The 17,153-nt window shown below is 40.8% G+C and overlaps 1 protein-coding gene across 4 annotated transcripts in view; it reads right to left on the reverse strand.

Annotated features, from left to right (window-relative positions):
• LOC136674370 (3',5'-cyclic-AMP phosphodiesterase 4D-like) overlaps window positions 1–17,153 on the reverse strand; it is a 280,825-nt gene that overhangs the window by 35,467 nt on the left and 228,205 nt on the right. For all 4 annotated transcript variants that reach the window (XM_066650364.1, XM_066650366.1, XM_066650367.1 and 1 more), the window contains 2 exons: window positions 13,140–13,331; window positions 243–279 (listed from right to left, as the gene is read on the reverse strand). In XM_066650364.1, coding sequence (XP_066506461.1) covers window positions 243–279; window positions 13,140–13,331 — 229 coding nt within the window. The remainder of the gene's footprint in view (window positions 1–242; window positions 280–13,139; window positions 13,332–17,153) is intronic.

Here is a 17,153-nt window from a genome sequence, read left to right on the forward strand (position 1 = left end):
AACAATCTGTATGTGGACTTCTTCATTTGGACTTCTTCAATCTCCAATTTCAGCAAATTGTCTTTTTCTAAAGTGGATCATAAAACTCAACAAAGCCCTCATTCACAATCAATGTATCTATTTATCTATTAATCTATTAATTCTATTCATATTCACAAACTGGGGCAACATTCATTATCCATTTTAATATTGGCTGAAAATATCAAGCTGAAAAGAGTATTAAAGCAATTAAGGTCACTAACCTGGGCAAACGGCGTGACAATCAGGTCGTCCCCATGACTGGAAGAGAACGGACACATGCAGTGAATCAGCAGCTGTGCTGAACGGACAGTTTCATCTATGCTATGCTGCTCTGTGAGGACTATGGGATGCTCCTCACGTGCATTAATAGCTACATGTCTGAGATGTTGCATGCATTTTGTCTCCACAAAAGAACCATATCATAAAAGGGTAAAAAATAAAAAAGGTTTTCCACCATGCGAAAAAGAAATCAGAGCAAGGGAGAAGAAACATGAAGTAACGTGTTGTTTAACTTCTCCAGTGGGTCGTGATATGGTTTGTCTGTGTGACAAGGGTCAGCAAAGGCAGGTGGGGCATGGCACGCTGGTCAAGCATTTCAGAATACTAATGCTTATAATGCTGGTGAATGTTAACTAGTAGGATGCAGAGGCAGGTCGTCTGCACCGAAGCTGATAATGAGTACTTTCAATGCTGACATTTAACAGATCATGACAGTAAGGAGTTGGGTTACAATTCTTTAGGAAAATAAAAATTAAGCATTAGAAAAGCATGATTTAGAAGTATTTTAAACCACACACCAAATGCACAAATGTGACGTGAGAAACTGCAGTGCTGTGCAAAAGTCAGAGACCATCTTTTAAACATTTAATTTCCAGGTAAACTTCATTTGGAATTGGGGGAAAAAAGTTGAAAATATAGATGTATCTTGTTTAGCTATTACTGTGTTGACAACTCTGCTCTAATTCAGTTTCTGTTTCTTTTGGAATATTTGATTTCATTCATTGATTGTCTGTAAGCGTTTATCCAGTTCAGGGTCGCGGTGGGTCCAGAGCATACTTGGAATCATTGGGCGCAAGGCAGGAACACACCCTGCAGGGGGCGACAGTCCTTCACAGGGCAACACACACTCACACACCTTTTGACACTTTTGAGTCGCCAATCCACCTACCAACGTGTGTTTTTGGACTGTGGGAGGAAACTAGAGCACCCGGAGGAAACCCACGCAGACACAGGGAGAACACACCAAACTCCTCACAGACAGTCACCCGGAGGAAACCCACGCAGACACAGGGAGAACACACCAAACTCCTCACAGACAGTCACCCGGAGCAGGACTCGAACCCACAACCTCCAGGTTCCTGGAGCTGTGTGACTGTGACACTACCTGCTGCGCCACCCCTATTCGATTTCAGTGTTTAGAATAAAATCTGCTCGCTCCCACACTTCAAACTTACAAGCTGCTGCCATTTTCTGCTTCTCCCAATCTAAGCAAACATAACCCATTAAGTGATGATCAGCACTGGGCTCTGTGATGCCCAGACTAGCGTATAGACTGAAAACATCAGCAGCTACTTTCATTTTCAAATTTGATCATTTAATTCCCAACAGCTTCTTGAAAGCTACACATTTTCCCAGACCCATTTCCACTGATTTCGTAATTGGAAATTAAATAAACAGTGCTCTCTGAATTTTGCCCAGTAAGGTTTATACACAATAATTACAATATATACATCAAACAAATACACAAACCAAAGGTTTTTCTTTGGCCAAAAAAAACAGGATTTACAATTAAGCCTGGATTGAGATACAAACTAAACATCCAAAATATCACCTTCAGACTGAACAGCATGCATTTTTTTCTTGTAGTCAGATTGCAAATTAAAGTCTGTGTTGATCGGAGCAGCATGTACTTTGCCTCAGTGGTCCTCGGCCCTGGCACAGCTCAGAGCGTTCCTAACACACACCCATGCCAGACAGGTTTACACCCGCAAAGGTCAGGGCTAAATCCATCTGCTAACAAGTCCTCAAAGAACAACGTATCCCCTGCTGCCTTCTGCCCCTTCATTCTCTTACCACGTCCTCTCCTTCTCTTTCTTCCCCATGTCCCACTCACTTCGCCTGCTGCTTGACTTGAAGAAGCACTAGGTTTATCACTAGGTTGAAGGGATTTAAATATACAGTGAATATACTATGAATACTATTCATAACTGTGACTAAATGCATCTCAGAATGAACATAAAGCAAAATGTTGTAGTATGAAATCTGACCATGCATTTCTCACAAAAGAAGACTCTCTCTACACCATGAATGAACACGTGTTTCTTGTCTGGATTGTATCTGTGTAAACTTCAGCCAGATGCTCAGTGTGACCAGATGTGATCTGATTTGATTCACGAAACATGCCTGTTTTATTTCTATTTTCTTTTCCCTCTGCTTACCCCTTACCTTTAGCCCAAAGAGCAACACAGCGGTTAACACAATATTTATTTATTTATCCCCTGAAATAAAGGACATTCACTTAAAACTAGTTTTCCTCGTTGCTGCAGTGACACCCCCTGCTCTTTTTGGAAGGCTTTTCCCTTGTTGTTAGAGCATTGATGTAAGTGTTTGATTGAATTCAGCCACTGAATGATTACTGATATTTGACCCTTCTGGACAACTCCATAACAGCCTAATGGAAAGTAGACGGCACTCCATCACCCCAAGGGTTACGCTGATGCACTCAATGCAGGGGGGGTGGGGGTGCTCTAGCCCTGTAGCTGACCTGTGGCACTGCAGTTATATATGGACGTGTCAAACGCATTCATTGTACACTTGTGTTGAACGTGGTTACGATCTGTGTCTGACCACCTCTGAGTGAGATATCAGCAATACGATTATAATGCACCAGCCCTCTCAAAATATTTTAGAACAAATGGAGCCAAGTCAGGAAGCATGCACTGGAGCGCAAAGTGAGGAAAGAGCCGGTCATCTGCACGACTAGAGAAGGGGGGAGCGGATAGTCAACAGCTGTTGTTAGTAGAGGGTGCAAGGGATGAGGTGTAGGGCATTTGTTGGGATTTAGCATTAGGCAGGAGGTCTCTGAACGTCCCTCAAGGGAACTAGTCATAGCCTACCCTCTCCGCAGGTCATTGGGCTCGCTGAAGAAACGGTTTACAACACGCATGGCCGATTTCTGTGGTCAGTCGTCAGAGAAGAGCTTGTTACAAGTCCTGGGGATTGACTCAGCCAAGTGTGGCCGGCTTTGCACCGTGTGTGTGTGTGTGTGTGTGTGTGTGTGTTGACTGCTTCACTCTGCACCATATCTTTTGGCTACGGAGGCAAAAGGTCGTCAGAGGGAGCGTGCAGCGTATCACGCGCTCCGGCAACACTCTGTGGCTAAGGAATGTGTCGCAAATAAACTACACTAAACTTAGCTCAAGGCAAATACGTAATCACATATGAACGATTCGGTGCTGTCGAAGAAGAAACAGCGCTATGTTATGAACATGAGAGCTGCTCAATGCCCAAAATCCATAGACCTCCCTATATTTATTCATATTATATTAGTCAAAAACTTGTTTTCAGTTGTTTGTTTCACATTTACCGTATTTTCCGCACTATAAGGCGCACCGGATTATAAGGCGCACCTTCATTGAATGACCCATTTTAAAACTTTGTCCATATATAAGGCGCACCGGATTATAAGGCGCATACAATAGACGCTACAGTAGAGGCTGGGGGTTACGTTATGCATCAATTAGATGGAGCTGCGCTAAAGGGAATGTCAACAAAACAGTCAGATAGGTCAGTTCAACTTTATTAATAGATTACAACCCAGCGTAGTTTAAGGTAAAACGTGTAGTGCAATGTTAATATACCCCACATAGTGGGGGGAGGGGAACTTCTCCTCGATTCAATAATAATAATAATCACAATATAGTAACACTCGAAATAGTGCAAAGCGATAACAATATATCAATAACTCAACGTTGCTCAAACGTTAAAATCACACAACACACAAAATAAACACGTAAAGCTCACTTTACTAAGTTATTCCTCTATTCCCGTGTTCTTCTGCGTGACTGATCGCCTTGAGTTTAAACTCTGCGTCATATGCGTGTCTCTTAATAGGAGCCATTTTGGGGTCTTTACATAAAAAACAAATGGAAATGAAATATATATACCGGTATATATCCAGCATGCACCGCGCGCGGAAGAAAATGAAGTAGGCGGCTGCTTACCGTAGTTGCGAGACCTGGTGTGGCTCAATATTGTTCCATATATAAGGCGCACCGGATTATAAGGCGCACTGTCGACTTTTGAGATAATTTGAGTTTTTTAGGTGCGCCTTATAGTGCGGAAAATACGGTACTCTTCTTCATTCTTCTTGACAACTACACATCCTTTCAGACCCACAGTGCTGGGATATCTTCTCACAGTGGAAGGATGGAAAAATTGCAGCTTTAATGTTAGCTTTATTCATTCATTCATTCATTGTCTGTAACCGCTTATCCAGTTCAGGGTCGCGGTGGGTCCGTAGCCTACCCAGAATCACTGGGCGCAAGGTGAGAACACACCCTGGAGTGGGCGCCAGTCCTTCACAGGGCGACACACATTCACTCACACCTACAGACACTTTTGAGTCACCAATCCACCTACCAACGTGTGTTTTTGGACTGTGGGAGGAAACCGGAGCACCCAGAGGAAACCCACGCAGACACAGGGAGAACACACCAACTCCTCACAGACAGTCACCCGGAGCGGGCATTGAACCCACAAAGTTTGAAAGGCAGTGTTAAGTGTTGCAATTTGTATGTGATTTACTTGCTGTATTTATTTGTAAAACACACTTCACACACTTTAATAGAGCTGCTGGAAAGGAGACCAGGACAGACCATCCTGTTATGGGACGTGCTGACTATTCAAGGCCTTAGGGATGGTTCTGACCATTTTCTAGAGAGCTGCTAACTAAGCCAAGTATTGAGAGTGGGCCATTTATCAGCACTTTGTCTGATATGCTGAGACTGCCTGGACCTTCAGAATGGCTCAGATGAGGGAAGCTATTATTCCACTGTTGTTGTGGTAACCTTGAGGTTAGTTCCTCAGTACTTTTAGTTAGGGAACTTAATTGTAATATATTCTATATCAATAGTAGATTTGAAAGCTGTGTTGATTCCATACGCTCCATTTCATCACCAGGATCCATATTTTAGTATTTTATTTTACACAGTTCTATAACGAAGGCCTCTCTTTGTGTCGAAGGGAATGTAATGTATCTTTAGGGAACGGAGCTGGATGGTTAAACCCTGTCGTACCTTAAGTGACATTTACCTTTCCTGACTGACTGTCCACTCTACTGGTCAATGCTAGCCTTTATTTTTGAATGTCCAAAAGCATTTGCTGCAGATATCTAGAGAAAGGCTGTGTGATTTTTCCTGCAGTTGCTGAGGTCTATGTGATGGAATTAAATGCAAAATGTGTGTGTGTACGTGTGTGTGGGTGTGTGGTCTCATGGGGAGATGGATTATGCAGATGCTGGTGCAAAGTTACAGCTAAAGAGACACTGAAGCTGCAGAATTAAAGAGAAGAGACGGAAGCTCACACTTCACTGCAACCTCATCCAACAGAGCACCTCAGCTTTGTCTGTGCTCCTGCCAAGGCCTACTCAGCTGAGGCCTCAGTTAAACCCACTTAAACTTCCCTCGGCAGTTAATTCACAACGAGTAGGCTGGTATAGAGTGGTGACAAAAAGATTTCTTCATTCATAGCATACACCGTGGGCTTTAAGGTGTTAAATGGCGCCATCTACTGTTGGAGAAGTGGTACTGCACTTCCGTATGTCGACAAGAGAATGGAAAGTAATTTCTATAGCAGCACTAGCACTCGAGCAGTGGTTCTCAAACCTTTTAGACCAAGTACCACCCTCTAAACCAAAACCTCCAAGTATTACCTATGATTTTTACCACAGAAACATGTGGACCCTGGTTCTCCCTCTGTTCCAGGGTCATAAGGCAAATTCTTGCTTGAATTTGGGCACGTTTTTGTTGCTTTTTATTTACTCGAAATTTGAGTGTAACACAAAATTATCTAAAATAATTACTAAATGATTGAGAAAATACAAATAACTATAGGCCTAAACTGAATGTTTTAAACACAGTTGTACATTTATTTTAACATATAACATTTATGGGCAATAATCGTTTTGAAAGTTTACTATCAGTTAAGTGCTTTAACGGTCTACAGGTGAAAACAGCGCGAGGCTTGGGGCAGGAGCTCACAGCGGCTCTGCGCTTGTAGCAGTAAGTGAAGGAGGGGCGGCGCTGTGTTAAACCTTGTTTTAGGGCTGTAATTATAGCGTTTTCCTTCAGCTGAGTGTTTTCTTCGATTTCGTCTTCACATGTACAGAATTCTCACTTAGTTTTTGTCTATTTTTGCCTCTGGATTTAGTCCTTCTGGGCTCCAGAGAATTTCTGGTTTCTGCTTTGCCCTTTTTATAATAAAATCCAAATTGCTCGCGTCTGTCTCAAGCCTTTGCTTACGTCCAGTCAGCAGCTGTAACTGGGCTTTCTTTACACGGATGTCTTAAAAACCTGGGGGATCACATTCCTTTTCTTCCCCTCCCCGGAAAAAAAAAGCGGGAGAACGCTATGTCCCCAATCACCCGCCGTACTTTACAGACGTAATCAAGTACGGTGTATGCGTAGCAATTTGTATTTTTCTACAACACAAAAGAATTTAAATGGGGCATGAATATGAAAACTGTGAAACATTATGTAATTTACACATAAAAAAAAATTCACTAGATATTCAGTTATGAATAAATTATTTAATTAATTAATACATTTTGATTAGGCGTACCACCTCTTGCTGCTTCCAAAGTTTGAGAAACATTGTTCTAGAGCAATATTGGAAATGATTAAAGCAATAGTTTGAAAGATCACACCTAGGCCTACATAGTTTCACCCCATATCTATAAATTCAATGACTAAAATATCTGAAGAAGCATTGAAAGTATATATTAGACTGCTAACTACACTCAAACCGACTTGTGTACACAGCTAGTTTTTATTTACTCTTATATTGGGCTTATTTTAATGCACTGAACAAAGCAAATATCAAATAAAATCACCAAAACTGAAATAAACATTTGTATGCAGGAGGTCAGCCTTTTTTTTTTTTTTGCCAATAAAAATGTCATTAAAGGAACACTAGGTAGTACTTCTACCTTAACATTACAGCTTAAAAATCACTGTGATGCTTCACAGACCTGTTATAGGAAGAACATAGCCTCTGTAGCTGTAACTCCAGGCTCAGAGATGCAGAAACTGCATCGTATAACTTTTGAAGGAGGGTACGAAACCACCCCCACCTCCCTACTCTCTCCACTTTGATTTCAGGACATTGTCGTAAAAGTGAATTGCACTCAAAAAACTGTAGGGGGAGCCCAGAAGCAAAAATATAAAAATCATACCTAGGGTTCCTTTAATTACAATGGATACACTTTTCCCTGATAAACAGCGTAAATGTGGAAAAACAAGGATCACAGGACTGACTACTGAGGTGTGATTACAGTTTTTCTCTAGCATTTGCTTAGATGGAAATAAGCATGTACCAGTGAAAAAAGAAACAAAACAGCAACACGAAGCTGATCTTTGCTAAATAATTCTTAACAGACTAATTCCACAGTTCTCAGACATGACTCGAGATTTACTCTCTGCTGTGGAGCTGATGAAAACATTCCTAACATTCCTCTTAAAAATAACTTTTATTGATTCGTTCACATTTGTTTTCTTGAATTTCTCACAGTTGGCTGTAGTTTGATCTTAAAGTGAATTCGGTTTGTCATTTAATGCTGCAAACTAAAACGGTGCGTTATTATTTCCCCAGACTTTTACCGTAGATTAGATAATAGTTGAATTGTTTAGTTGCCAGAGTAACTTCAACAGCTGCTAATCAACAACTGCAGGCCTGAGTATCCAATGTTAACCAGTCAGAAACAGTCATGGTGGACTGGGGAGTTTATGAAGGGTTTTGTGAAATTCTCTACTCTCTACAGCCGGGGTGTCACATGCAATGCGTGGTTGATGCGAAGATGGATACTGACACATACATACACACACTGACAAAAAAAAAATAATAAAAAATGCACCAACTTCCATGCCATGAGTAAGAATTTAAGGCTTGATCACACGCTCGCACAAACTGTCTCCTCCATGCGGATTGTCCCTCATGTCCTGCCCAATTCCAGTTCAGCAAACAGACGTTTTAATGCCCAGAAGTTAGAGAGGGACACTACTGTTTTGAGACAGTTTCAGGCTAGTGTGAATGGGCCAGGCTGATTCAGTAGCCATTCTGTGTATTAAAAAACAGGTGAGGGGTGGGGAGGAGAGCGAGGGGGGGAGGGGGTTCTCGATGCATGTGAGAGATCATGATGCTCAATGTCTAAGAAGTGAAGCAAGCCGAGGCAGATCAAGCAGAGCATTCCTTGTTTTTAGCTTTCAGTGGCTGGGAGCTTCATTTCCACTTTCGACTTACTTTCCACTAATAACTGGCTCAGAGCGCCGAGAGACAAGGCCTGGCCTCTGCAGGTGGTTATTCCTATCGATAAGGACACAGTTCAGTCAGACACAAACACATACAAACACACACACACACAGGTGACAGACACTTTGTATTCACTTTGTAGCTTTGTTCGCTTGTGCAGTGTCACTTTTATTGTCCTTTCTCTAAAGACGAGGTCAACAAACCGCCACAGATTCATTGGCGTGCTGTCAGCATAGGAGAGGCACAGCTGGAGCGGTAAACTGAAACGACAAGCAAACACGAGAAGGGCCGACCTTGTTGTGGAAAAAGAAAAAAAAAACAACCTCCTAACGTATGTGCCTTACAAGCGTACTGTATATGCGTTATCTTATATTTCATTCAAAACAGCAAACGTGAGCTCCAAATCTCTTATTTCACTTTGAAACAAAGCCTGAGGAAGATGTGCTCCCAAACATGACTGAAAGGACTTATAAATAATTAAACATTGTTTTTACAAAATTTAAAATACAAATGTAGCAATGCTAATACAGTGGAACCTCTACTAACAAACTTTCCAAGATATGAACCGGGCATTTGAATATTTTTTGCCTCCACCAACGAATCACGACTCTAGAAACGAACCCGAGCCTCCGCCGAGCCGGCGGCTGGAAATGGCCACTGACCCCAATAGGCGAGTCTCCCAGCGCCCAGACTGGAGTGAGCTTAGCAAATTAAGATTAGCAAATTGTAGCTTTAGCAATTTAGCATTAGTGTAAATAGCAGATATCGAAATTCGTGCTAAGTTAAGCCGTATCTAAGCTTCGTCTCCCCACATTCACCCTCCTACTCTCCGTTATTCCACCCACCCCCACCTCCCGTTATACAGCCAGTGCCTGTGTTACTCCTCCAGCCAGTCGTCACGTCTTCAACGTAGCGATGTGTAACCACTTAAAACTTTTTTTATTTCTTTTTTATTACTGTTACCACTGTGTTTCTTTTTTATTTTTAGTAACGCTACATGTATTTTTTTTTACTAATTTGAGAGTGTTGTAAACATATATCAGTGCAAAAAGGGTGACTTTCGGGGTGGGGGCTGGAACGCATTAATTGCTTTTCCATTATTTTAAATGGGGAAAATTGACTCGAAAAACGAACTTTTCCACTAACGAACCGTGTCACGGAACGGATCAAGTTCGTAGGTAGAGGTTCCATTGTATCTATAAACACAGAATATGTGATATTCTTTACAGGTATTGTTTAATACTATTAGCCCCATCCATCTACCATGATTATAATTTGAGTAGATTTTACCCTCTGTCAAACAAACTGGCCGTAAAACAATTAGATGCTATAGTGCGTGAAAATCGATTGAACTTTTTTAAATGTTTGGACAGATATACGTAAACCTATGCTATGAGATTTCTAATCTCATGTGAATCAGACGTCCAGTGGTAAAAGTATACCACCAAGCTCTCATTCAAATAGATCTAAAGGACAAAATAATCTGGGATTTCTGCCTGACAACCAGCTTCAGTACTGAATACTGCAAATAAATCTGAAAAAAGACTATATTTTAAGTGCCCACATTCAGGAGTCAGGAGACTGTAGAAGTGCACACAACATTATATTTACACTACTATTATTTTCGCTTGAATGCAAATACATGGCCATGTTACTCCTCAAGGCTTTTCATCTCTCTGCTGGATGTGACTCACGCGTCTTTGTTTGTTCTGGATCTGCTGTCTAAATTTGAGACACTGTTCTAGCCCGTGCGAGCTGTGAATGCAGCAAAACTGACACATCCAGTTACGCTCATCAGCAAACATGAGACTACAGGGCATTTGTACTTAGAAAACCTGACATAATGCGATATAAATGTAATTGCTGCCATTTTGTAAATGTAGAATTACTTACTTTTAAAACATTGACTTAGTCGTAACCTAAAGCTCTGTGGCTAGGTAGGGCTCCCCTCAACTCATCACATGATGGAAGGGTAAAGGCTCACACGAGTCCTCTGAGTAATAGGACGTGCCACCGGCATTCCGATACGAATTGACGATTAATTAGAGACCTCAAGCTGCTTGGAGGAGAACACTAACGGCATTTGGGATTGTTGCAAAGATTTCCAGCAGTAGGAGAGGTATTTTATTCTGAGGTAATACACCTATAGTGAGTATATTTAGCAGTATATCACAGTGAAAGCAGCAACTCTTGACTTTTATAGGTTAATGCATCTCATCGCTATCCATTGGACAAAAAAAAAATGTCCTCCAGTGGCAGAGAGGTCATTTGTCTCTGAGACAATTAGAGAGAAAAGCCCCTACAGCGGAGTGGCAGAAAAAATATATGAAAGGCCCACCTTCTCGTGTGTGTCATCGTGTGTGAGTGTGGGTGTGTTTGTTTGAGGGAGAGAAAGCGTAACAGAGAAGGACGTAAACACAGAGAAATATGTGACAGTTCATGTATAGTTCTTAGGGCTAAGGGGCAGACAACAGCTTACAAGTGAACACACACACACACACTCTGTAGAACGGCATGAATCATTCTAATGGAATAGTTCCTCTAAGCTATAGCTGTACGCTACATCAGTGTAAATAACTGTGCCTCTATAACTCTTCTTAATCTCAGCCTCTACTACATTAGGGTTATTCCACACTGTGATCCATTACACTGAAAGAAGTATGTCCTACTTCCACATATAAATACCTTGTGTCCAAAAGTTTGTAGACACCCCATCAGCTACTCATTGATAAGATGATCTCATTGCTGACACAGGTGTTTGTACAATCTCCAGACAAATGCCTTGACCAACACAATGGGGTGCTCTGCAGCACCATGCCCAATGCCAAGAGTCTGCTAAAGGGGTATAAAGCCCAGCAGCTATGGGCTGTGTAGTAATGGAACTGCGTTCTCAGGAACGATGGAGTTCCTTCCAATACCTTTGGGATGAGTTTGTGTGGCATGACCCTGAGCAACTCTTTTTTTAAGAATATCAAAAAGATTGGATCTGGAAGATCTTTTTGGCTACTGTTTTATCAAAATGGAAAAGCCAGATGAGCGATCTCTGCTCAAAGGTCAGAGCTGAGCAAGAAAAGTGTTTTTTTTTTCATGGGAAACTATTTACAACTTTGAAAGTTGGGTTTTTAAAATTGACATCTCTCTGGAGACTTTTCCATTCTATTTGTAATTAAAAAAACAACTTTAAAATGTATATTGTATTTAATGAGATTTGGTACACTGGGGTCAACGACTAAAACGGCTCTGAATATTCAGTGAAAACTTTCATGAGCTTTTTACTTCTGTTATTGGCAAAAGTAGTCCTGGGACACTTATATTTTTAAGGATTTAAGCTGTGAATCTAATATGGAAAATGTGCTTTGCCAATTGAAAATTATATATTGACTATATTATATATTTAAAAAAATAATAATAAAAATAAATTGTGGGGCAGCAGTCCAAAGGCAGATACCTCATCTTCAAACCACTCTAAATCTAATAAGGAGCTTTTGAAAAAACAAAAATATCTAAAAAAGAGTAGAACAGGACTGTATAAATGTAATTTCCTATGCTAATACACTCTGATATATTTAGACTTAACTAAGCAGTTTTGGGAAGCTGCGGTATATGGCCAAATGTCTGGGGACATCCACTCACCCAGGGTGCTATTATGTAGTTTATTTCTGCGGTAACAGTCTCAACTTTCTGGATCTGCTTTACGTTACAAACTGAACACGCTGAGAAAGTTCTGTGAGTGGCATTCAGCCACAAGAATACTAGCGAGCGCAGGTGCTGATGTTGGATGATTCATTCTGGATGATAAACACCACTCCTAACTCATCCCAAAGATCCTGGATGGTGCTCCATCACAATAGGGGGCGCTGTCTCCTCCCTCGACATTCACAGCTGAGGTGCCCTTGAGCAAGGCACCTTACCCCAACTGCTCTGTGAGTGCTGCAGGTGTGTGTGCTTCCTGCCCCGAGTGCATTATACAAACGACTGTGTCTGAAATGGGTCTGCATTTAAGTAGAAAACACATTCACTCCAGACTACAAACTTTTGGGCAAACTTTATAGTGTATTTCTATGTTTGTTTGACTCATTACTTTACTCACATAAGAATACCTTCATATGTGTAAGGATATATGGCTGGCCAGAATGAATTGGACCAGACTGACCAAGTATAGTGTTATACTGGACTACACAACTCACTTCTGCCATTAATTATTGGGATTATGTTAAGTTTCAGTTAGCGAACCTGAATATGGATGGCTATAGCTTGGTAATCAATAAATAAACCAAACATAAATTGTATTCAGAGTGTTCCAAGAGCTACGTAAATTCAAAGAACGCTCTGATTCTTTTATATTCCCTGTATATGGATTATTAAATAGACAATCATGATTTATGGGTCCAAAGACTGCAAACTAAGAACACACACACTTCCTCCTTAGGACAGAGCTTTAAGGACACAGGAAATGCCTAGTTTTCATGCTGAATGAGACAGGAAAGTACATAAAAAGGTCCCATTAGGAGACATGGTCTACTACCAGCAGTCAGGAGTTGGGGCTGAAGGGAAAAGCAGTGTTCTTCTCTTTCACATAGTGCTATACTCACATGTCGCTGGCGATGGAGGAGTTGCGAGACATGGACTTAGGCGACAGGTCATAGTCGCTGTCAGAGCGGTAGAGGAAGGATTCCCTCCTCTGGCTGTGGACAAAGTTGGCCTGGAGGATGAGGCCCGAGCCTGGGCTGGTCATGGGGTCCAGGGGGCTCCTTCCTGACGACGTGCCATTGTCCACGTCGAAGCTGCACACAGAGAGCAAGCGAGAGATATGAATAATTAGCCACAGATACAATCTACTTAGTCAAACAGGGAGCAGGAGAAATACCCAAAGTGCTTTGTGGAGTTACAGATCAGATTCAGGCCCGAATGATGCATGGGTTGGTTGATGAATACAATCCTATAGGTCCTTTTCAACACTCATAAACACTCATCACTGATAAAACACTGGTGTTACAAAGGTATAATGCAATAAATTATTACATCAGAATGGTTAATGGTAATCTGTAGGTATAGCAAGGTTTCCTGACACAATGGCTAAGTTTGTGGGGGAGGGGGCTCATATCAAATGCACAATATGAACTCATCTAAGGTCAGGACTCTTAATCAGAACAAAAAAAAAACGAAATTTTACTAATTTATGGGATTAGTTAGTTTAAATACTTTTCTAAAGTTACTAATCCCTGTCGGAGGGTCAAATCTAGAAGGCTTAGACATGGGGCTTCCTTTCTTGAAAACATACACAGTCCTCAAGAGAGCTAAAACATGAGTGGATCTTTCCTTTAGAATCCAACGTCATGATGCACTCTAAGAAGCTACCTGGAAGCTAAATATGTGGCCTTCGTCACGTCACTGGTTAATGACGCTTCAGAGATTTGACTCGAGGAAGAATTGTCCCCTCCTGGCACTTTAGGCCACAACTAAAAACAGACGAATCCCCAGTGACATAATGAGTTCCTTTTTGGTTTGAGAAAAAGAGGCTGTACTTTTTAGCCCAAGTATTTCCACCCAGAAAACCAGAACTCTGAGCACTGTGAAGAATTGCTACCATATCTGGAATATCATAAGACCAAAGACGCTACATTAAAAAACCACAGTGTATTATCTGGAAAGTATTAAACAGACACACAAACACACACACAACAGTTTGCATTCTTATCTTTATGAGATAACACTGCTTTCTCTACTGCTGTACCTACACAGTGCTGTGCATCTAATATATAACCCAGCTGTTTCACCTAGATAACTGAGGGTAGAGTAGATAGAACTAAATATATACTAGGCATTACATTTACTAAAACATTTACATTATCTGTACATTTATAGATTACCTTCAGTTGTATTAATAAGAGTATAGTTCTCTAGTTATTTAATGTATATCTAAAGAATTCATAAGGGACTGCAAATTGTCTGTTTCATACATTGTCATAAATTGTCAAGTCATGTAACCGCTTATCCAGTTCAGGGTCACAGTGGGTCCAGAGTCTACCTGGGAATACACCCTGGAGGGGGCGCCAGTCCTTCACAGGGCAACACACACTCACACATTCACATCTACCACTTTTGAGTCGCCAATCCACCTACCAACGTGTGTTTTTGGACTGTGGGAGGAAACCGGAGCACCCGGAGGAAACCCACGCAGACACAGGGAGAACACACCACAACCACACTCCTCACAGACAGTCACCCGGAGGAAACCCACACAGACACAGACAGTCGGGAATCGAACCCACAACCTCCAGGTCCCTGGAGCTGTGTGACTGCGACACTACCTGATGCTTATTAAACCTACAGATACTGTAGGTATAATGTATATAAAATAACTAAGAAGAAACAAAAAATATGTTTTAACATAATATTCCAGTAAAATCATTCCAAGCCATCCTTCAGTTTCTTCGTGTTTGCCAGTTTTGCAGATCCTTATTAGTCTCAAGCCTATAACGTATGTAAAAAACTGAAGCCAAGTCTGGGAAACTGGACAAATAAAGACTACAGAGACGTTTGCTCTTCCGGCACAAACCAGCTCTGCTCTGCCTCACGCTGCTGTATTGAAGACGGGATCGACGTTTGGACATGGGATCTGCGTTCAGTTCATCTTCACATGTGAAAACTGATTGAGGAATCACACCACAGAAAACTAGTGTCTCTAACCACACATTAGCCTGACAGTACTGGACGTCATCCAAGCCAGGCATAGCTAGTTAGAGAGAAATGACACAACCCTGAACTTAAAATCTCTTTTACTTCATCAAATAAATAAACATAGATTTCCTCGTGGTGATGAACTAAATGTCCCCGTCACCATGGACTGGTCCATCACACACACACACACTCGTAACCAATTCTATATCCGTCTGAAGATACTTTCCAGAAGAAGATATGAGCTAAGATAGATGTACATAGTGCTCTGGATAAAGTGTTCAGACACAGACAAGATGCAATCTCTCATCATAGAAAACACAGGGGCTCACAGATTCCTCTCCTAAAAAGGCTAACAGCAGTCGGCTTAGTGACAGGACACACCTCAGTGAAAATTTTATAATCCAGAGGGGCATATTTCCCTTACTGCTATTTAAGGTATGGAAAAGCATAATAGGGTGGACCCAACATTAAAGAACCCTTTAAAAAAATCAATTTTGTATTTATGTTTTTAAAAATAGCTTTTCAGAAAGGGTATATACTAGAACACGTCACAAAAAATACACAATGGGACTCTTGTATTTGGAACTCCAGGTCTAAGCTTGTTTCTCTGTGGAAAAAATGAATATGTTATAAAATAAATTGTCCAGGTCTTTGTACAGTTTTCTCTGGTATATCCCTGGATTACATGATCATTAAAGAGTTCAAATATGAATACAGCTACAAACCAGTTAATGCTCAAAAATGTATCATTCTGGACCATTTTTACTGATCACTGTATGTGATAGATCCTTTTAGATCAGGGTCTGACACAAACAAAAGACGGATTTTGGCTGCAGGCGATCTGTGAAAGAGGATGAGATTAATTGTACACTCATAGATCTGCGTGTACTGAATGAAGGTGAAGGTGCTAAGTTACAGCTAGCTTCTGGATTTTCTTTGGAAATATATTATAAATATGTAGTTATATGTAGAGCAAATGAAATTAAGGAAACTTACTGCCTCAGAGCTTGTCTGTGTTAAAGTAGTTAAGATTTGTGTTGTTTAAATAATGCAGTTTTGTCTGTAAGATTACGGTTTTGTTTAGCAACACAGAATGGAATCCAGTTTCTCTTGTAATTTTTTTAAATGCTGAATCCTTGAATATCTGTGTTTTTGGGGAGTTCTCAACACTCAATGGTGGGGAGCTCTAACATGTTATGACTCCTGAAAAATATCTTTCCAAACACGTCTATAAGCAAGGTCCAAATTCCTTACTCGTTTGAGTGTGGAATTTAAAAATGAAAAAATGGGTTCCTTATGGACTTACTGACACTTTTGGTGGCAGGGGTGTAGCACTAAATTCTGGGCCCTATGCTCATTATATTAAAGGCTATAACAGTAAATGCCACCAAAAGTAGCCTAACATCATAGGCCTGCATGAAAATTGAGCACTTTTGTTTAAACAAAAACTTATTTCGAGATTACCTCAGATTACAGACAAGACAGGGATGAGGCCTGTCCCCAGACACTACATGAAGGCTAGAACACACACTTCAATCCATCAATCAACTGATTCATTTATCCAAAACATTACATTTACATTAGTTATCAACATCTACTGTGACCTTTACATGATATAAATATTTAAAGGAAAATCATCAAGGTCCCTCCCTTCAGAGGGGGCCCTGGTAAGTGGTATCCCACTCACAACCCCCCTGCCCCCACCCCACCCCCAATTAAAACGCCCATGTGTGGTGGTGAGCATTATATTGTTAAAACATATCATATGGTTGCTCATCTTTTTTTTTTTAACTGAGGAATATAACTTTAATACAACGGAATTTTTTAATTTTGAAAAAAAAAAAAGATTCTGAGAATAAAGTCAGAATTCTGAGAATATTCTTTGAATAATTCTGAGAAAAAAATCTCGGAATAATTGAGTAAAA

Source organism: Hoplias malabaricus, chromosome 18 (genome assembly GCF_029633855.1).
Source record: "Hoplias malabaricus isolate fHopMal1 chromosome 18, fHopMal1.hap1, whole genome shotgun sequence".
Classification (NCBI taxonomy): Eukaryota; Metazoa; Chordata; class Actinopteri; order Characiformes; family Erythrinidae; genus Hoplias; species Hoplias malabaricus.